This window comes from Pseudophryne corroboree, chromosome 10, assembly GCF_028390025.1.
Source record: "Pseudophryne corroboree isolate aPseCor3 chromosome 10, aPseCor3.hap2, whole genome shotgun sequence".
Classification (NCBI taxonomy): domain Eukaryota; kingdom Metazoa; phylum Chordata; class Amphibia; order Anura; family Myobatrachidae; genus Pseudophryne; species Pseudophryne corroboree.
In genome coordinates this window covers 5,403,557-5,426,100 of record NC_086453.1, presented here as the reverse complement: position 1 = coordinate 5,426,100, position 22,544 = coordinate 5,403,557, and the positions used below count along the sequence as shown (strand labels likewise).

Sequence of the window (22,544 nt, the reverse complement as noted above, 5' to 3'; positions counted from 1 at the left end):
CTGTATACGGAGCTCCCTGCAGCGCTGCCCATGTCCCTGCTGTCTTACACTCTGCAGATGAGTATTCTGTATACGGAGCTCCCTGCGGCGCTGCCCATGTCCCTGCTGTCTTACACTCTGCAGATGAGTATACTGTATACGGAGCTCCCTGCGGCGCTGCCCATGTCCCTGCTGTCTTACACTCTGCAGATGAGTATACTGTATACGGAGCTCCCTGCGGCGCTGCCCATGTCCCTGCTGTCTTACACTCTGCAGATGAGTATACTGTATACGGAGCTCCCTGCTGCGCTGCCCATGTCCCTGCTGTCTTACACCCTGCAGATGAATATACTGTATACGGAGCTCCCTGCAGCGCTGCCCATGTCCCTGCTGTCTTACACTCTGCAGATGAGTACACTGTATACGGAGCTCCCTGCGGTGCTGCCCATGTCCCTGCTGTCTTACACTCTGCAGATGAGTACACTGTATACGGAGCTCCCTGCGGTGCTGTCCATGTCCCTGCTGTCTTACACTCTGCAGATGAGTATACTGTATACGGAGCTCCCTGCGGCGCTGCCCATGTCCCTGCTGTCTTACACTCTGCAGATGAGTATTCTGTATACGGAGCTCCCTGCAGCGCTGCCCATGTCCCTGCTGTCTTACACTCTGCAGATGAGTATACTGTATACGGAGCTCCCTGCGGCGCTGCCCATGTCCCTGCTGTCTTACACTCTGCAGATGAGTATTCTGTATACGGAGCTCCCTGCTGCGCTGCCCATGTCCCTGCTGTCTTACACTCTGCAGATGAGTACACTGTATACGGAGCTCCCTGCGGCGCTGTCCATGTCCCTGCTGTCTTACACTCTGCAGATGAGTATACTGTATACGGAGCTCCCTGCGGCGCTGCCCATGTCCCTGCTGTCTTACACTCTGCAGATGAGTATACTGTATACGGAGCTCCCTGCGGCGCTGCCCATGTCCCTGCTGTCTTACACTCTGCAGATGAATATACTGTATACGGGGCTCCCTGCGGCGCTGCCCATGTCCCTGCTGTCTTACACTCTGCAGATGAATATACTGTATACGGAGCTCCCTGCGGCGCTGCCTATGTCCCTGCTGTCTTACACTCTGCAGATGAGTATACTGTATACGGAGCTCCCTGCGGCGCTGCCCATGTCCCTGCTGTCTTACACTCTGCAGATGAATACACTGTATACGGGGCTCCCAGCGGCGCTGCCCATGTCCCTGCTGTCTTACACTCTGCAGATGAGTATACTGTATACGGAGCTCCCTGCGGCGCTGCCCATGTCCCTGCTGTCTTACACTCTGCAGATGAATATACTGTATACGGAGCTCCCTGCGGCGCTGCCCATGTCCCTGCTGTCTTACACTCTGCAGATGAAGACACTGTATACGGAGCTCCCTGCAGCGCTGCCCATGTCCCTGCTGTCTTACACCCTGCAGATGAGTATACTGTATACGGAGCTCCCTGCAGCGCTGCCCATGTCCCTGCTGTCTTACACTCTGCAGATGAATATACTGTATACGGAGCTCCCTGCGGCGCTGCCCATGTCCCTGCTGTCTTACACTCTGCAGATGAAGACACTGTATACGGAGCTCCCTGCAGCGCTGCCCATGTCCCTGCTGTCTTACACCCTGCAGATGAGTATACTGTATACGGAGCTCCCTGCAGCGCTGCCCATGTCCCTGCTGTCTTACACTCTGCAGATGAGTATACTGTATACGGAGCTCCCTGCGGCGCTGCCCATGTCCCTGCTGTCTTACACTCTGCAGATGAGTTCATTGTATACGGAGCTCCCTGCGGCGCTGCCCATGTCCCTGCTGTCTTACACTCTGCAGATGAATATACTGTATACGGAGCTCCCTGCAGCGCTGCCCATGTCCCTGCTGTCTTACACTCTGCAGATGAGTATACTGTATACGGAGCTCCCTGCGGCGCTGCCCATGTCCCTGCTGTCTTACACTCTGCAGATGAGTACATTGTATACGGAGCTCCCTGCGGCGCTGCCCATGTCCCTGCTGTCTTACACTCTGCAGATGAGTATACTGTATACGGAGCTCCCTGCGGTGCTGCCCATGTCCCTGCTGTCTTACACTCTGCAGATGAATATACTGTATACGGAGCTCCCTGCGGCGCTGCCCATGTCCCTGCTGTCTTACACTCTGCAGATGAATATACTGTATACGGAGCTCCCTGCGGCGCTGCCCATGTCCCTGCTGTCTTACACTCTGCAGATGAGTATACTGTATACGGAGCTCCCTGCGGCGCTGCCCATGTCCCTGCTGTCTTACACTCTGCAGATGAGTACACTGTATATGGAGCTCCCTGCGGCGCTGTCCATGTCCCTGCTGTCTTACACTCTGCAGATGAATATACTGTATACGGAGCTCCCTGCGGCGCTGCCCATGTCCCTGCTGTCTTACACTCTGCAGATGAATATACTGTATACGGAGCTCCCTGCGGCGCTGCCCGTGTCCCTGCTGTCTTACACTCTGCAGATGAGTATACTGTATACGGAGCTCCCTGCGGCGCTGCCCATGTCCCTGCTGTCTTACACTCTGCAGATGAGTACACTGTATATGGAGCTCCCTGCGGCGCTGTCCATGTCCCTGCTGTCTTACACTCTGCAGATGAGTATACTGTATACGGGGCTCCCTGCGGCGCTGCCCATGTCCCTGCTGTCTTACACTCTGCAGATGAATATACTGTATACGGAGCTCCCTGCGGCGCTGCCCATATCCCTGCTGTCTTACACTCTGCAGATGAGTATACTGTATACGGAGCTCCCTGCGGCGCTGCCCATGTCCCTGCTGTCTTACACTCTGCAGATGAATATACTGTATACGGAGCTCCCTGCGGCGCTGCCCATGTCCCTGCTGTCTTACACTCTGCAGATGAGTATATTGTATACGGAGCTCCCTGCGGCGCTGCCCATGTCCCTGCTGTCTTACACTCTGCAGATGAGTATACTGTATACGGAGCTCCCTGCGGCGCTGCCCATGTCCCTGCTGTCTTACACTCTGCAGATGAGTATACTGTATACGGAGCTCCCTGCGGCGCTGCCCATGTCCCTGCTGTCTTACACTCTGCAGATGAGTATACTGTATACGGAGCTCCCTGCTGCGCTGCCCATGTCCCTGCTGTCTTACACTCTGCAGATGAGTACATTGTATACGGAGCTCCCTGCGGCGCTGCCCATGTCCCTGCTGTCTTACACTCTGCAGATGAGTATACTGTATACGGAGCTCCCTGCGGCGCTGCCCATGTCCCTGCTGTCTTACACTCTGCAGATGAATATACTGTATACGGAGCTCCCTGCGGCGCTGCCCATGTCCCTGCTGTCTTACACTCTGCAGATGAGTATACTGTATACGGAGCTCCCTGCGGCGCTGCCCATGTCCCTGCTGTCTTACACTCTGCAGATGAGTATACTGTATACGGAGCTCCCTGCTGCGCTGCCCATGTCCCTGCTGTCTTACACTCTGCAGATGAATATACTGTATACGGAGCTCCCTGCAGCGCTGCCCATGTCCCTGCTGTCTTACACTCTGCAGATGAATATACTGTATACGGAGCTCCCTGCAGCGCTGCCCATGTCCCTGCTGTCTTACACTCTGCAGATGAATACACTGTATACGGAGCTCCCTGCGGCGCTGCCCATGTCCCTGCTGTCTTACACTCTGCAGATGAATATACTGTATACGGAGCTCCCTGCGGCGCTGCCCATGTCCCTGCTGTCTTACACTCTGCAGATGAATATACTGTATACGGAGCTCCCTGCGGCGCTGCCCATGTCCCTGCTGTCTTACACTCTGCAGATGAATATACTGTAACATTAGATATTCGGTGATACACTAAGATAAACCAGTAACCCACCGTGTGCAGCACATGTATACAGTCACCACGGGCAACGGCAACACTATAAGGACTATTTCTTGTGTTATACCTACACCACGCAGATTTACTGAAAGCTGTGCCAAGTGTTTGTGCGAGAATATATATATATATATATACATACATACATACATACATACACACACACACACACACACACACACACACACACACGTAGGGGATACCAGGGAAGGGTTGTATAATGTAGATGGATGTATGAGCAAAGTCTACACACACAAGGCCGGCTCATTACACTGACAGACACACCCCGCTCACTACACGAGGTGTCAGACACACAACCTGTGGCCGCTGAGCGGAGAGAGGGCAGCCGGGGACAGGCTCAGTATGACTAGTAGGAGCCAGAAACCCTCAGTCATTACACTTTATTTATAATGTATCAGGGTTGGAGAAAAAACGGTTTTGTTGAAACCCGTTATTATTGCATTAATGTTTTAAAAACTGAATCCTGCTTATTATAGTAATCCTGTGACACATTGCTATGTATTAGAAACCCTGATCAGCCACGTTTAATGCTTTCTAACAGTAACAAGCCAAAGTTCTTAGGCTTGGCAATGATTTATTACTGCTTACTATTCCTATTACATCTGAATATCTGTAGACAGACTAAACATATCAAATCATTACTGTTATGTTGTTCCATCATTATGATGGGCTGGTAAATAGTTACTTTTACTGTAATTCAATAAATCTGAATAGTAATACAATATGGAAAATGCAAAAGCACTTTTCAGCAAAACGCACACACACACCCACACGCACACACGCACACGCACACACACACACACACACACACACACACACACACGCGCACACACACACGCACACACCCACACGCACACGCACACCCACACGCACACACACACACGCACACACACACACGCACACACGCACACACACACACACACACACACACACGCACACACACACACACACACACACACACACGCACACACAGGGGCTTGGAGCACTAGCGCCGCGCAGACCACTGGCATTATACACCAGTTTAGAGGCCTCTCCAGTTCCCAGACTGTTTCGAAGCTTTAATGAAGGAAACCTTAAGAAGAAGAATCATTTCTACACTGGCTGAAGATGCACCAAGACTGCAGGATTATACCAGAGGGATTCCCTGATAATAGGCCATTGTAAGTATTCACGGCGCCGGGCCTGTAGTCACAGCATAATAAAATAACCATTTGGTTTAACCCAGCCAACCCTGTAATGCAGCAACATCATTTCCAGGCCTGTTTCAGAGCAGAATGCATTCCCGACTTCTCTATCGCTCAGACACCTGCATAGGTACGCTCCTGATAGGTAGAAGTGTTCGGTTGCCATGGGTAACTTCTCCAGTGTTTTCGCTGTTCCCCACATAGCCAATGACGTCTCTGGGTGTAGTGATACATTTGCGTCTCTTGTAAAACTACAACTTTGTGCCGCACAGGTAGCGGCGATTCGCAGTAACAAACACCAGCCACAAATAGAACACACGGTTACTAGGTCGGCTAATGTTTCTCATAAAACCCGGCTAACGTGGAATCACAGGGCTGGAGAACCGCTCTCTGCATTCCGGGGCCCGGCCGGCTCCTTCCTTCTGGTCAGCTGTGCGGCTGTTACGTGAGACTGAGTGTGGCAGGAATGTGACAATTACACACAGATAAACCTGTCAGAGAACAAGACACAAATCTCTGTATAACACTATTGCGTGTCCTGAGGACACGGCGAGATACACATCTCCCGCTACCAGATAACACCTCAGGCTCATTCACACATAAATCGTCTGAGCACAGGACAAGGGACTGCAGGCGGCTGCCTCACCCCAACTACAGACACTTATCCCCCTGCACACGCGTGTTATTCCCCAGCACACGCCGCTGTGTCACACGTATTATTCCCCTGCACACAGCCCCAGGGTCACACATGTTATTCCACTTCCAGAACTCCTGAATCACACATATTATTCCACCGCATACACCCGTGTCACGCGTGTTACTCCCCAGCACACACCCGTGTCAAACGTTATTCCTATGCACACACCCCTGCACATGTGTGTCACTCCCCAGCACACACCTCTGTGGCACGCATGTTATTCACCTGCACACACCTCTGTGGCACGCATGTTATTCACCTGCACACACCTCTGTGGCACGCATGTTGTTCCCCTGCCAACACCTCTGTGGCACGCGTGTTATTTCCCTGCACACACCTATGTGTCACTCCTGTTATTCTCCTCACACACCACTGTATCACTCCTGTTATTCTCCTCACACACCACTGTATCACGCCTGTTATTCTCCTCACACACCACTGTATCACGCCTGTTATTCTCCTCACACACCACTGTATCACGCCTGTTATTCTCCTCACACACCACTGTATCACGCCTGTTATTCTCCTCACACACCACTGTATCACGCCTGTTATTCTCCTCACACACCACTGTATCACGCCTGTTATTCTCCTCACACACCACTGTATCACGCGTGTCATTCCCCTGCGTGCGCACACCCCGGTGTCACGCGTGTCATTCCCCTGCGTGCGCACACCCCGGTGTCACGCGTGTCATTCCCCTGCGTGCGCACACCCCGGTGTCACGCGTGTCATTCCCCTGCGTGCGCACACCCCGGTGTCACGCGTGTCATTCCCCTGCGTGCGCACACCCCGGTGTCACGCGTGTCATTCCCCTGCGTGCGCACACCCCGGTGTCACGCGTGTCATTCCCCTGCGTGCGCACACCCCGGTGTCACGCGTGTCATTCCCCTGCGAGCGCACACCCCGGTGTCACGCGTGTCATTCCCCTGCGAGCGCACACCCCGGTGTCACGCGTGTCATTCCCCTTCGTGCGCACACCCCGGTGTCACGCGTGTCATTCCCCTGCGTGCGCACACCCCGGTGTCACGCGTGTCATTCCCCTGCGTGCGCACACCCCGGTGTCACGCGTGCCATTCCCCTGCGTGCGCACACCCCGGTGTCACGCATGCCATCCCTCTGCGTGCGCACACCCCGGTGTCACGCGTGCCATTCCCCAGCACACAGCGCCATCACACGTGCCATACCCCAGCACACACCGCCGCCACACGTGTCCTTCCTCAGCACACACCGCCGCCACGTGTCCTTCCTCAGCACACACCGCCGCCACATGTATCATTCCCCAGCACACACCGCCGCCACACGTGTCATTCCCCAGCACACACCGCCATTACACGTGTCATTCCCCAGCACACCCCGCCGTCACACGTGTCATTCCCCAGCACACACCGCCGCCACACGTGTTACTGACTGTTGCGGTGCCCTGAGGACGGCGTTTGGGAACTGCTGCTTCAGGACAAGAGCGAGTCTTAGTAATTCTGGTAAACCCTATAGGAAAATATCAGCTAGTACATAGAAATGCTGCAGCCCATCATTTACCTCCAGAGGCTTCATCCGCCAGAAAGTCTTCATCGTCTCCCAGCTCTCCGTATCGCCAGCCATGTTGTCTTGTCCGCGTCTCCGACTCATTCTCTGGGAAATATACTTCATCTAGAACTCTGGAAGCAATGGCTGCCTGCAAGACACAGAGCGGGGGATGGGTTACCCCGTGCAGCGAGTCCCAGCAACGGCATGCACGTTCCTTTACTGTGCTACAGTATATAGTCAGATCAGGGGGTACAGTATATAGTCAGTTCAGGGGGTACAGTATATAGTCAGTTCAGGGGGTACAGTATATAGTCAGTTCAGGGGTACAGTATATAGTCAGCTCAGGGGGTACAGTATATAGTCAGCTCAGGGGGTACAGTATATAGACAGCCTAGGGGGTACAGTATATAGTCAGTTCAGGGGGTACAGTATATAGTCAGTTCAGGGGGTACAGTATATAGTCAGCTCAGGGGGTACAGTATATAGACAGCTCAGGGGGTACAGTATATAGTCAGCTCAGGGGGTACAGTATATAGACAAATAAGCGTGTCATCAACCTGATTGAGGACAGGCTACAGTACACAGACACGTAGTCAGGGTACAGCACACATTCAGGGTACAGTACACAGACATGTGGGCAGGTTAGAGTACACAGGCACGTGGTCGGGGTACAGTACACAGGCACGTGGTCGGGGTACAGTACACAGACACATGGCCGGGGTACAGTACACAGACACGTGGCCGGGGTACAGTACACAGACACGTGGCCGGGGTACAGTACACAGACACGTGGTCGGGGTACAGTACACAGACACGTGGTCGGGGTACAGTACACAGACACGTGGCCTGGGTACAGCACACAGACACGTGGCCAGGATACAACACACAGACACGTGGCCAGGGTACAGTATAGAGACACGTGGCCAGGATACAGTATAGAGACACGTGGTCAGGGCACAGTACACAGACACGTGGTTGGTGTACAGTACACAGGCACGTGGTCAGGGTACAGTACATCGAGACATGGCCAAGGAACAGCACACAGACACACTGATCAGATACAGTTATGACTGTGGACACTATCACCATTATCAGCACCACATATAGTAGTTGCAGTCTGCGCCTGCCCCACTCCATGCATAAGAGACTGCTGAGGGGCTCACATCTCAGTGGCGGCTTCTGTGCCCCTGTCCCTGCGGCATTGAGGCGGTATTATCGCATACTGCAATACAATTTTGGGGTCTAATAATGCGCCCAGATCACAGCAAATGTAATTATTGATAAATGGACCCAATGATCTGTCACATGCGGTGACCAATAAACCTACGCCACCCGCATCACCAGCCTGGGACCATAGAGTATCCCTACCTGACAGACAGGCAGGCTCCCCCCGCCCACGTCCCCTCTATCCCCCTCCTCAGCCCATCAGACCGCATGAAGAGTGGAATGTGTGGTAACAGCACTTTCCTGTGCAAATACGCCCGGCTTATGATTACAGGGCGACCAGGCCAGGAACAAAGGGATTTAACGCCAACATAAAAGGTGTTTAATCAGCTTGGGCTGAACTGAATGAGAGCTGGATCCCTGCAAGAGTAACCGGGAAACAGGGGTTGGCGTTCCGTGCAGCGTTTAAATGCCGCCATGGCATGGTGCCGGCACCTGAACCAGGATAACAGCCAGTACGTGGATCATGTGACCAAAAACACCTGTACACAAGTAACACACGTGGAAAAGATTTCAAGTCAGATGCCAAGTAATCTGAGAAATGATGCACGAGGCATGAGGTACAAGATACCTCACATGAGAAACTAAATTGACGAGTCTTCTAAAATGCTTTATACTCCATGTTTCTCCACGTGGGCAAATCTGCCGACGGTGTCAGCACCTTGCGGCTTGGCTAAGTCGACATGTGCCTTACTCACAGGCACCAACATTACATTAGATTGTCAGCTCTCCAGGACAGTGCTTTCATGCTATACATTGCTGTAAAGGGCCTGTGTATAAGTGCGTACGGCAATTATCTCACTATTCTATTGGCGATCTCCAGATATTAATAAGCGGCTCATACTGTCCATCATCTGTATTCCAGATTTCGAGGAGGTTATTGTGTCTTAGGAGACCCCATATTATATTTATCAGATATGAAGATGAAGTGCACTGTTCAGTGTAACCCTGATGCTCCTCCCACACAATCCAGACAATGTCCTGACGACAATACATACAGACCAAACAGCTGAAAGTAACATTCTGTGCATAGCTGGTTCCGCGCCTACGTATGCGCCGACCAATCCACGCGCTGCATTTCTACACAGCAAGTCTGTAAAGCCGTCACTCAGACACTGCCTGCTCTCAGCAGAGGACCACGGTGGGCACATTGTGTTCTGTACAGACGCCCCAGGTCCAGACAGTCTTTATAGAGTAACCCCGACATAAAGCGGCATCTCTGCGCTCAGGGCCGGATTCTGATTGGCAGCCAGGTGTGAACGCGGCCCCATCTAGCGGGTTTCAGCGAACGGAGCATGCGCCATAGCGGACAGGAGCATCTGTGGGTGACTCTGATTTGAACGTTTCTCGGTGCCCACCGGTAAGAGGACGTCTTGTGGGAGTTACGCCATCATTCCGAGTCATAGCTACCGCGCCAAGCACGTGGCAGGTGTAACAGACGAGGATAATGGTGGCGGAGGCTCTCGCGCAGCATGGTGCAATGCACGTGGATCGCGACGTACCTACAGTCCCCCCCCCCCCCCCCACAGTCTGTAGAATCACGCCCTTAATCACTATCTATCCAGAAACCAGTAAGAACCTGAAGCGCTGTCAGTATCACTGGTGCCCGTACGCTGCCAACATGGAGGAGACACCGGCGCTGTTCCATGTGCCGACCTCCGCCAGCAAGACGTGGGCTCTCTGGTCATCTGTTCCCAGCGCAGTGCTCTGCAGCAGAGCAAGGGTTAAAGGATGGCCAGTGCTCAGCTTCTCCAGCTGCCATCCCCCGGGATCTCCCTGTTATTTGTTGTGTATCTGGAAAACAAGGAATGGGCGAGTAATTCTCTGTCCGGCGCTGAATGTAAACAGGACATCGCGTTCCCAGTATTCTCTCCGGGAGCAACAATCTGCAGGTGCGGGAGGCACACGGAGGGAACCATTACTCTTAACCATTCGCTGCCTGTTTAGCAGCATAGTGACCTGGCCGTATTCTAGCGCAACACCATGCTGCACTGCAGAGGAGACAGCTGTAACATGTGCAGAGAGACCTGGGTAACACCACGCTGCACTACAGAGAGACATGTGTAACACCATGGTGCACTGCAGGGGGGGGGGGGGGCAGATGTAACATGTGCAGAGAGACCTGGGTAACACCACGCTGCACTGCAGAGAGACATGCGTAACACCATGGTGCACTGCAGGGGCACTGCAGGGAGGTGGGATATAACATGTGCAGAGAAACCTGGGTAACACCATGCTGCACTGCAGAGGAGACAGCTGTAACATGTGCAGAGAGACCTGGGTAACACCATTCTGCACTGCAGAGGAGACCTGGGTAACACCATGGTGCACTGCAGGGGGAGGGGGGGGGGAGAGTTAACATGTGCAGAGAGACCTGGGTAACACCACGATGCACTGCAGAGAGACATGTGTAACACCATGGTGCACTGCAGGGGCACTGCAGGGAGGGGGGATATAACATGTGCAGAGAAACCTGGGTAACAGCATGCTGCACTGCAGGTGGGGCAGATGTAACATGTGCAGAGAGACCTGGGTAACACCATGCTGCACTGCAGGTGGGGAGATGTAACATGTGCAGAGATACCTGTGCAAAACCATGTGCAGTGCAGGGGGGCAGATGTAACATGTGCAGAGAGAGTTAGATTTGGGTGGGGTGTGTTCAATCTGCAATCTAAATTGCAGTGTAAAAAGAAAGTAGCCAGTATTTACCCTGCACAGAAACAAAATAACCCACCCAAATCTAACTCTCTCTGCACATGTTACATCTGCCCCACCTGCAGTGCAGCACGGTGTTACCCAGTGGTCTGCTTTTTTGTTTGCTAACAACCCTGAGTAACCCCCAACGCACTGACTGCGCTTCACCCATTTACCAGGCAGAGGCAGGAGAAGGAAATGCTCAAATACTATAGAAAGAGAAATGCGTAGGCGCACTGAGGAAATGGCGCACTGAGGAAATGGCGCATATACAGTATGTTAGTGATTTACCAAAATGAGAAGGCCGCAAAATCGCACTGGACTGAAAAACACACCAGAAAGTGACAGTATACTCTTCACAACTTAACGCTTAACTTCCCTTCAGCGTTAGAGCGGATGTATGTATGTATATGTGCAGTATATAGGGCTGTCTCTATCAGGCCGCCATGCTTCCCTCCCCAGCAGAGACCATGACGGACAGCTGTCAGGAATGCACAGTGTGGATTGGTGCCGAGCCCGGTGCCTGGATTACTGTATACTCAGCTCTGTGACCTGCGTGAGATATATATAGCGCAGGAGGCAGAGGATACAGCACCACGGAACAGGCTGGAAGATCCGGGTATCACAGAATAGAACCTGAAAATGTACATTTTGGGGTTTAAGGCCCATTACGTGGAAACAAGGACAGATTGTTAGAGAGCAGCGAACGCACAGCCACAAGATTAGGTCTGGGTATAATGACCTTAAACCAGGATTAATTCACTTATTGGAAGCTAATGATCAGCCTGAAGCTGGCAGAGAGGAGAAGCCAGGATTGCAGGGAAGCGTGGGAAAGTGACGGCTGCAGGCGAGACATCCCCATATCCCGGAGCCCAGCTACTTCCAGCCTCGGTACCAAGGAGGGGACCCCGCCACAGTCACACAGCTGGAAGCCGGACATCCTGGCACATAACGGAATATTCCTCTGGTGTGCCCCTATGCCTGGCAGGCTGCATCTGGAAGTCGTCACCGTGCAGGAAGTCAGAATATCCTTGTATGAGCAGATATGCCTATTTCTGCTGCTGTACAGGAGGCAGACAGAAATGACAGGTGTGGGGGCAGGTATAAGACACGGGCGATGTGGGGGGAGGGAGAATGGGGAGTGAGATACTGCGCATCTGGGCGATTTTGGGGCCTGAAGGTGAAACTCTATGTATTTGCACCCTATTACACCAACACCTGTACTGGTAACCCAAAGGGCCGCAGACACAACTGCCCTCGCCGACCGATATCCTGCAATGCCCCAGTTGTGCAGCACTACAAATGTAATATCTCTCCTAAGGAGCCCCCCCCAAAAGCAGACACAGACCCCTGAGGTGCTAACTAATGCTCTTCCGGGAACCTGGGAAGACAGGAGCGCTATACGGCGACCAGCACACAGGCTATTCTATGTGTGGGGGTATCAGAGCCCCCCCCATGTATACAGCAGCTGAGGGTCCCCCTCCCCCGCCTATACCTGCCAGCACAGAGAGGGTTACTGCTTTCCTTACAGCCGGCTCGTGTGTCCAGTCAGAGTGGATGTGACCGCGCAGAGTGCATCCAAAAATACAGCCCCCTGCAAATAGCCCCACAGGACACCTAATATGGTGCAACGGCAGCCACAGCGACAGCACTCTGTGTTCAGTCTGAGACTCGCCAATAAGGCGAGGGGATGACATCACTGGCCCAATTATATCACAGACTGAGACGCACTCGCCATGCCACGGGATATGGACCGATATGAATTATATATGTGCGTGTGAGGTGTATATGGGGTGTATTACAGTACACATTCCTGGTATTACTAGAAGCTCCATACAATATAACCTATACACACACAGCGCCGGTGATTATATACCGACAGCAAGTCCCCTCGCTGCGCTCGCCACACATTCTATTCACTATCGGTTGGTGACGTGGACCCACCAACTGACTGAGAATACAGAGCAAGTGGCAGTCTTCCATCAGTCAGTAAAATGCCGGCTGTCGGGATTCCGACGTCAGCCTCCTGAATGCTGGGATCCCGACAGCCGGCATTTTCACTGCATCACGTACAAAGACCACAGAAACTGGCTATGTGAGACGAGGACACCTGGCTGTACAGGGTGACTAGTGGCAGCTACGGGAGACCAGGACACCTGGCTGTACAGGGTGACTAGTGGCAGCTATGGGAGACCAGGACATCTGGCTGTACAGGGTGACTAGTGGCAGCTATGTGAGACCAGGACATCTGGCTGTACAGGGTGACTCGTGGCAGCTATGGGAGACCAGGACACCTGGCTGTACAGGTTGACTAGTGGCAGCTATGGGATTCCAAGACACCTGGCTGTTAAGGGTGACTAGTGGCAGCTATGGGAGACCAGGAAACCTGGCTGTACAGGGTGACTAGTGGCAGCTATGGGAGACCAGGAAACCTGGATGTACGGGGTGACCAGTGGCAGCTATGGGAGACCAGGACACCTGGCTGTACAGGGTGACTAGTGGCAGCTATGGGAGACCAGGACACCTGGCTGTACAGGGTGACTAGTGGCAGCTATGGGAGACCAGGACACCTGGCTGTACGGGGTGACTAGTGGCAGCTATGGGAGACCAGGACACCTGGCTGTACAGGATGACTAGTGGCAACTATGGGAGACCAGGACACCTGGCTGTACAGGGTGACTAGTGGCAGTTATGGGAGACCAGGAAACCTGGCTGTACAGGGTGACTAGTGGCAGCTATGGGAGACCAGGAAACCTGGCTGTACAGGGTGACTAGTGGCAGCTATGGGAGACCAGGACACCTGGCTGTACAGGGTGACTAGTGGCAGTTATAGGAGACCAGGACACCTGGCTGTACAGGGTGACTAGTGGCAGCTATGGGAGACCAGGACACCTGGCTGTACAGGGTGACTAGTGGCAGCTATGGGAGACCAGGACACCTGGCTGTACAGGGTGACTAGTGGCAGCTATGGGAGACCAGGACACCTGGCTGTACAGGGTGACTAGTGGCAGCTATGGGAGACCAGGAAACCTGGCTGTACAGGGTGACTAGTGGCAGCTATGGGAGACCAGGAAACCTGGCTGTACAGGGTGACTAGTGGCAGCTATGGGAGACCAGGACACCTGGCTGTACAGGGTGACTAGTGGCAGCTATGGGAGACCAGGACACCTGGCTGTACAGGGTGGCTAGTGGCAGCTATGGGACACAAGGAAACCTGGCTGTACAGGGTGACTAGTGGCAACTATGGGAGACCAGGACACCTGGCTGTACAGGGTGACTAGTGGCAGCTATGGGAGACCAGGACACCTGGCTGTACGGGGTGACTAGTGGCAGCTATGGGAGACCAGGAAACCTGGCTGTACAGGATGACTAGTGGCAGTTATAGGAGACCAGGACACCTGGCTGTACAGGGTGGCTAGTGGCAGCTATGGGACACAAGGAAACCTGGCTGTACAGGGTGACTAATGGCAACTATGGGAGACCAGGACAACTGGCTGTACAGGGTGATTAGTGGCAGCTATGGGAGACCAGGAAACCTGGCTGTACAGGCTGACTAGTGGCAGTTATAGGAGACCAGGAAACCTGGCTGTACAGGGTGACTAGTGGCAGCTATGGGAGACCAGGAAACCTGGCTGTACAGGGTGACTAGTGGCAGCTATGGGAGACCAGGACACCTGGCTGTACAGGCTGACTAGTGGCAGTTATAGGAGACCAGGAAACCTGGCTGTACAGGGTGACTAGTGGCAGCTATGGGAGACCAGGAAACCTGGCTGTACAGGGTGACTAGTGGCAGCTATGGGAGACCAGGACACCTGGCTGTACAGGGTGACTAGTGGCAGCTATGGGAGACCAGGACACCTGGCTGTACGGGGTGACTAGTAGCAGCTATGGGAGACCAGGACACCTGGCTGTACAGGATGACTAGTGGCAACTATGGGAGACCAGGACACCTGGCTGTACAGGGTGACTAGTGGCAGTTATGGGAGACCAGGAAACCTGGCTGTACAGGGTGACTAGTGGCAGCTATGGGAGACCAGGAAACCTGGATGTACAGGGTGACTAGTGGCAGCTATGGGAGACCAGGACACCTGGCTGTACAGGGTGACTAGTCGCAGTTATAGGAGACCAGGACACCTGGCTGTACAGGGTGACTAGTGGCAGCTATGGGAGACCAGGACACCTGGCTGTACAGGGTGACTAGTGGCAGCTATGGGAGACCAGGACACCTGGCTGTACAGGGTGACTAGTGGCAGCTATGGGAGATCAGGACACCTGGCTGTACAGGGTGACTAGTGGCAGCTATGGGAGACCAGGAAACCTGGCTGTACAGGGTGACTAGTGGCAGCTATGGGAGACCAGGACACCTGGCTGTACAGAGTGACTAGTGGCAGCTATGGGAGACCAGGACACCTGGCTGTACAGGGTGACTAGTGGCAGCTATGGGAGACCAGGAAACCTGGCTGTACAGGGTGACTAGTGGCAGCTATGGGAGACCAGGACACCTGGCTGTACGGGGTGACTAGTGGCAGCTATGGGAGACCAGGAAACCTGGCTGTACAGGGTGACTAGTGGCAGTTATAGGAGACCAGGACACCTGGCTGTACAGGGTGGCTAGTGGCAGCTATGGGACAAAAGGAAACCTGGCTGTACAGGGTGACTAGTGGCAACTATGGGAGACCAGGACAACTGGCTGTACAGGGTGATTAGTTGCAGCTATGGGAGACCAGGAAACCTGGCTGTACAGGGTGACTAGTGGCAGTTATAGGAGACCAGGAAACCTGGCTGTACAGGGTGTCTAGTGGCAGCTATGGGAGACCAGGAAACCTGGCTGTACAGGATGACTAGTGGCAGCTATGGGAGACCAGGACACCTGGCTGTACAGGGTGACTAGTGGCAGTTATAGGAGACCAGGACACCTGGCTGTACAGGGTGACTAGTGGCAGCTATGGGAGACCAGGACACCTGGCTGTACAGGGTGACTAGTGGCAGCTATGGGAGACCAGGAAACCTGGATGTACGGGGTGACCAGTGGCAGCTATGGGAGACCAGGAAACCTGGATGTACGGGGTGACCAGTGGCAGCTATGGGAGACCAGGACACCTGGCTGTACAGGGTGACTAGTGGCAGCTATGGGAGACAAGGAAACCTAGCTGTACAGGGTGGCTAGTGGCAACTATGGGAGACCAGGACACCTGGCTGTACAGGGTGACTAGTGGCAGCTATGGGAGACCAGGACACCTGGCTGTACGGGGTGACTAGTGGCAGCTATGGGAGACCAGGAAACCTGGCTGTACAGGGTGACTAGTGGCAGTTATAGGAGACCAGGACACCTGGCTGTACAGGGTGGCTAGTGGCAGCTATGGGACACAAGGAAACCTGGCTGTACAGGGTGACTAGTGGCAACTATGGGAGACCAGGACAACTGGCTGTACAGGGTGATTAGTGGCAGCTATGGGAGACCAGGAAACCTGGCTGTACAGGGTGACTAGTGGCAGTTATAGGAGACCAGGAAACCTGGCTGTACAGGGTGTCTAGTGGCAGCTATGGGAGACCAGGAAACCTGGCTGTACAGGGTGACTAGTGGCAGCTATGGGAGACCAGGACACCTGGCTGTACATGGTGACTAGTGGCAGCTATGGGAGACCAGGACACCTGGCTGTACAGGGTGACTAGTGGCAGCTATGGGAGACCAGGACACCTGGCTGTACGGGGTGACTAGTGGCAGCTATGGGAGACCAGGAAACCTGGCTGTACAGGGTGACTAGTGGCAGTTATAGGAGACCAGGAAACCTGGCTGTACAGGGTGTCTAGTGGCAGCTATGGGAGACCAGGACACCTGGCTGTACACGGTGACTAGTGGCAACTATGGGAGACCAGGACACCTGGCTGTACAGGGTGACTAGTGGCAGTTATAGGAGACCAGGACACCTGGCTGTACAGGGTGTCTAGTGGCAGCTATGGGAGACCAGGAAACCTGGCTGTACAGGGTGACTAGTGGCAGCTATGGGAGACCAGGACACCTGGCTGTACAGGGTGTCTAGTGGCAGCTATGGGAGACCAGGACACCTGGCTGTACAGGGTGACTAGTGGCAACTATGGGAGACCAGGACACCTGGCTGTACAGGGTGACTAGTGGCAGCTATGGGAGACCAGGAAACCTGGATGTACAGGGTGACTAGTGGCAGCTATGGGAGACCAGGACACCTGGCTGTACAGGGTGACTAGTGGCAGCTATGTGAGACCAGGACACCTGGCTGTACAGGGTGACTAGTGGCAGCTATGGGAGACCAGGAAACCTGGATGTACGGGGTGACCAGTGGCAGCTATGGGAGACCAGGAAACCTGGATGTACGGGGTGACCAGTGGCAGCTATGGGAGACCAGGAAACCTGGATGTACGGGGTGACCAGTGGCAGCTATGGGAGACCAGGACACCTGGCTGTACAGGGTGACTAGTGGCAGCTATGGGAGACCAGGACACCTGGCTGTACAGGGTGACTAGTGGCAGCTATGGGAGACCAGGACACCTGGCTGTACGGGGTGACTAGTGGCAGCTATGGGAGACCAGGACACCTGGCTGTACAGGATGACTAGTGGCAACTATGGGAGACCAGGACACCTGGCTGTACAGGGTGACTAGTGGCAGTTATGGGAGACCAGGAAACCTGGCTGTACAGGGTGACTAGTGGCAGCTATGGGAGACCAGGAAACCTGGATGTACAGGATGACTAGTGGCAGCTATGGGAGACCAGGACACCTGGCTGTACAGGGTGACTAGTGGCAGTTATAGGAGACCAGGACACCTGGCTGTACAGGGTGACTAGTGGCAGCTATGGGAGACCAGGACACCTGGCTGTACAGGGTGACTAGTGGCAGCTATGGGAGACCAGGACACCTGGCTGTACAGGGTGACTAGTGGCAGCTATGGGAGACCAGGACACCTGGCTGTACAGGGTGACTAGTGGCAGCTATGGGAGACCAGGAAACCTGGCTGTACAGGGTGACTAGTGGCAGCTATGGGAGACCAGGAAACCTGGCTGTACAGGGTGACTAGTGGCAGCTATGGGAGACCAGGACACCTGGCTGTACAGGGTGACTAGTGGCAGCTATGGGAGACCAGGACACCTGGCTGTACAGGGTGGCTAGTGGCAGCTATGGGACACAAGGAAACCTGGCTGTACAGGGTGACTAGTGGCAACTATGGGAGACCAGGACACCTGGCTGTACAGGGTGACTAGTGGCAGCTATGGGAGACCAGGACACCTGGCTGTACGGGGTGACTAGTGGCAGCTATGGGAGACCAGGAAACCTGGCTGTACAGGGTGACTAGTGGCAGTTATAGGAGACCAGGACACCTGGCTGTACAGGGTGGCTAGTGGCAGCTATGGGACACAAGGAAACCTGGCTGTACAGGGTGACTAGTGGCAACTATGGGAGACCAGGACAACTGGCTGTACAGGGTGATTAGTGGCAGCTATGGGAGACCAGGAAACCTGGCTGTACAGGGTGACTAGTGGCAGTTATAGGAGACCAGGAAACCTGGCTGTACAGGGTGTCTAGTGGCAGCTATGGGAGACCAGGAAACCTGGCTGTACAGGGTGACTAGTGGCAGCTATGGGAGACCAGGACACCTGGCTGTACATGGTGACTAGTGGCAGCTATGGGAGACCAGGACACCTGGCTGTACAGGGTGACTAGTGGCAGCTATGGGAGACCAGGACACCTGGCTGTACGGGGTGACTAGTGGCAGCTATGGGAGACCAGGACACCTGGCTGTACAGGGTGACTAGTGGCAGTTATGGGAGACCAGGAAACCTGGATGAACAGGGTGACTAGTGGCAGTTATAGGAGACCAGGACACCTGGCTGTACAGGGTGACTAGTGGCAGCTATGGGAGACCAGGACACCTGGCTGTACAGGGTGACTAGTGGCAGTTATAGGAGACCAGGACACCTGGCTGTACAGGATGACTAGTGGCAGCTATGGGAGACCAGGACACCTGGCTGTACAGGGTGACTAGTGGCAGCTATGGGAGACCAGGACACCTGGCTGTACAGGGTGACTAGTGGCAGCTATGGGAGACCAGGACACCTGGCTGTACAGGGTGACTAGTGGCAGCTATGGGAGACCAGGACACCTGGCTGTACAGGGTGACTAGTGGCAGCTATGGGAGACCAGGAAACCTGGCTGTACAGGGTGACTAGTGGCAGCTATGGGAGACCAGGAAACCTGGCTGTACAGGGTGACTAGTGGCAGCTATGGGAGACCAGGACACCTGGCTGTACAGGGTGACTAGTGGCAGCTATGGGAGACCAGGAAACCTGGCTGTACAGGGTGACTAGTGGCAGCTATGGGAGACCAGGACACCTGGCTGTACAGGGTGACTAGTGGCAGCTATGGGAGACCAGGACACCTGGCTGTACAGGGTGACTAGTGGCAGCTATGGGAGACCAGGAAACCTGGCTGTACAGGGTGACTAGTGGCAGCTATGGGAGACCAGGACACCTGGCTGTACAGGGTGACTAGTGGCAGCTATGGGAGACCAGGACACCTGGCTGTACAGGGTGGCTAGTGGCAGCTATGGGACACAAGGAAACCTGGCTGTACAGGGTGACTAGTGGCAACTATGGGAGACCAGGACACCTGGCTGTACAGGGTGACTAGTGGCAGCTATGGGAGACCAGGACACCTGGCTGTACGGGGTGACTAGTGGCAGCTATGGGAGACCAGGAAACCTGGCTGTACAGGATGACTAGTGGCAGTTATAGGAGACCAGGACACCTGGCTGTACAGGGTGGCTAGTGGCAGCTATGGGACACAAGGAAACCTGGCTGTACAGGGTGACTAGTGGCAACTATGGGAGACCAGGACAACTGGCTGTACAGGGTGATTAGTTGCGGCTATGGGAGACCAGGACACCTGGCTGTACAGGGTGACTAGTGGCGGCTATGGGAGACCAGGACACCTGGCTGTACGGGGTGACTAGTGGCAGCTATGGGAGACCAGGACACCTGGCTGTACAGGGTGTCTAGTGGCAGCTATGGGAGACCAGGACACCTGGCTGTACAGGGTGACTAGTGGCAACTATGGGAGACCAGGACACCTGGCTGTACAGGGTGACTAGTGGCAGTTATAGGAGACCAGGACACCTGGCTGTACAGGGTGACTAGTGGCAGCTATGGGAGACCAGGAAACCTGGATGTACAGGATGACTAGTGGCAGCTATGGGAGACCAGGACACCTGGCTGTACAGGGTGACTAGTGGCAGCTATGGGAGACCAGGACACCTGGCTGTACAGGGTGACTAGTGGCAGCTATGGGAGACCAGGACACCTGGCTGTACAGGGTGACTAGTGGCAGTTATAGGAGACCAGGACACCTGGCTGTACAGGGTGACTAGTGGCAGCTATGGGAGACCAGGAAACCTGGCTGTACAGGGTGACTAGTGGCAGTTATAGGAGACCAGGAAACCTGGCTGTACAGGGTGTCTAGTGGCAGCTATGGGAGACCAGGAAACCTGGCTGTACAGGGTGACTAGTGGCAGCTATGGGAGACCAGGACACCTGGCTGTACAGGGTGACTAGTGGCGGCTATGGGAGACCAGGACACCTGGCTGTACAGGGTGACTAGTGGCAGCTATGGGAGACCAGGACACCTGGCTGTACAGGGTGACTAGTGGCAGCTATGGGAGACCAGGACACCTGGCTGTACAGGGTGACTAGTGGCAGCTATGGGAGACCAGGACACCTGGCTGTACGGGATGACTAGTGGCAGCTATGGTAGACCAGGAAACCTGGCTGTACAGGGTGACTAGTGGCAGTTATAGGAGACCAGGAAACCTGGCTGTACAGGGTGTCTAGTGGCAGCTATGGGAGACCAGGACACCTGGCTGTACACGGTGACTAGTGGCAACTATGGGAGACCAGGACACCTGGCTGTACAGGGTGACTAGTGGCAGTTATAGGAGACCAGGACACCTGGCTGTACAGGGTGTCTAGTGGCAGCTATGGGAGACCAGGAAACCTGGCTGTACAGGGTGACTAGTGGCAGCTATGGGGGACCAGGACACCTGGCTGTACGGGGTGACTAGTGGCGGCTATGGGAGACCAGGACACCTGGCTGTACGGGGTGACTAGTGGCAGCTATGGGAGACCAGGACACCTGGCTGTACAGGGTGTCTAGTGGCAGCTATGGGAGACCAGGACACCTGGCTGTACAGGGTGACTAGTGGCAACTATGGGAGACCAGGACACCTGGCTGTACAGGGTGACTAGTGGCAGCTATGGGAGACCAGGAAACCTGGATGTACAGGATGATTAGTGGCAGCTATGGGAGACCAGGACACCTGGCTGTACAGGGTGACTAGTGGCAGCTATGGGAGACCAGGAAACCTGGATGTACAGGATGACTAGTGGCAGCTATGGGAGACCAGGACACCTGGCTGTACAGGGTGACTAGTGGCAGCTATGGGAGACCAGGACACCTGGCTGTACAGGGTGACTAGTGGCAGCTATGGGAGACCAGGACACCTGGCTGTACAGGGTGACTAGTGGCAGTTATAGGAGACCTGGACACCTGGCTGTACAGGGTGACTAGTGGCAGTTATAGGAGACCAGGACACCTGGATGTACAGGGTGACTAGTGGCAGCTATGGGAGACCAGGAAACCTGGCTGTACAGGGTGACTCGTGGCAGCTATGGGAGACCAGGACACCTGGCTGTACAGGGTGACTAGTGGCGGCTATGGGAGACCAGGACACCTGGCTGTACAGGGTGACTAGTGGCAGCTATGGGAGACCAGGACACCTGGCTGTACAGGGTGACTAGTGGCAGCTATGGGAGACCAGGACACCTGGCTGTACAGGGTGACTAGTGGCAGCTATGGGAGACCAGGACACCTGGCTGTACAGGGTGACTAGTGGCAGCTATGGGAGACCAGGACACCTGGCTGTACAGGGTGACTAGTGGCAGCTATGGGAGACCAGGACACCTGGATGTACAGGGTGACTAGTGGCAGCTATGGGAGACCAGGAAACCTGGCTGTACAGGGTGACTCGTGGCAGCTATGGGAGACCAGGACACCTGGCTGTACAGGGTGACTAGTGGCGGCTATGGGAGACCAGGACACCTGGCTGTACAGGGTGACTAGTGGCAGCTATGGGAGACCAGGACACCTGGCTGTACAGGGTGACTAGTGGCAGCTATGGGAGACCAGGACACCTGGCTGTACGGGATGACTAGTGGCAGCTATGGTAGACCAGGAAACCTGGCTGTACAGGGTGACTAGTGGCAGTTATAGGAGACCAGGAAACCTGGCTGTAC

At 54.6% G+C, this 22,544-nt stretch overlaps 1 protein-coding gene across 1 annotated transcript in view; it reads right to left on the bottom strand.

The window, feature by feature from the left end:
* Window positions 1-22,544, bottom strand: part of HSPG2 (heparan sulfate proteoglycan 2) — a 310,894-nt gene that overhangs the window by 221,860 nt on the left and 66,490 nt on the right. The window contains 1 exon segment of the mRNA XM_063942047.1: window positions 7,319-7,454. Within this exon segment, the coding sequence (XP_063798117.1) occupies window positions 7,319-7,454 (136 nt within the window).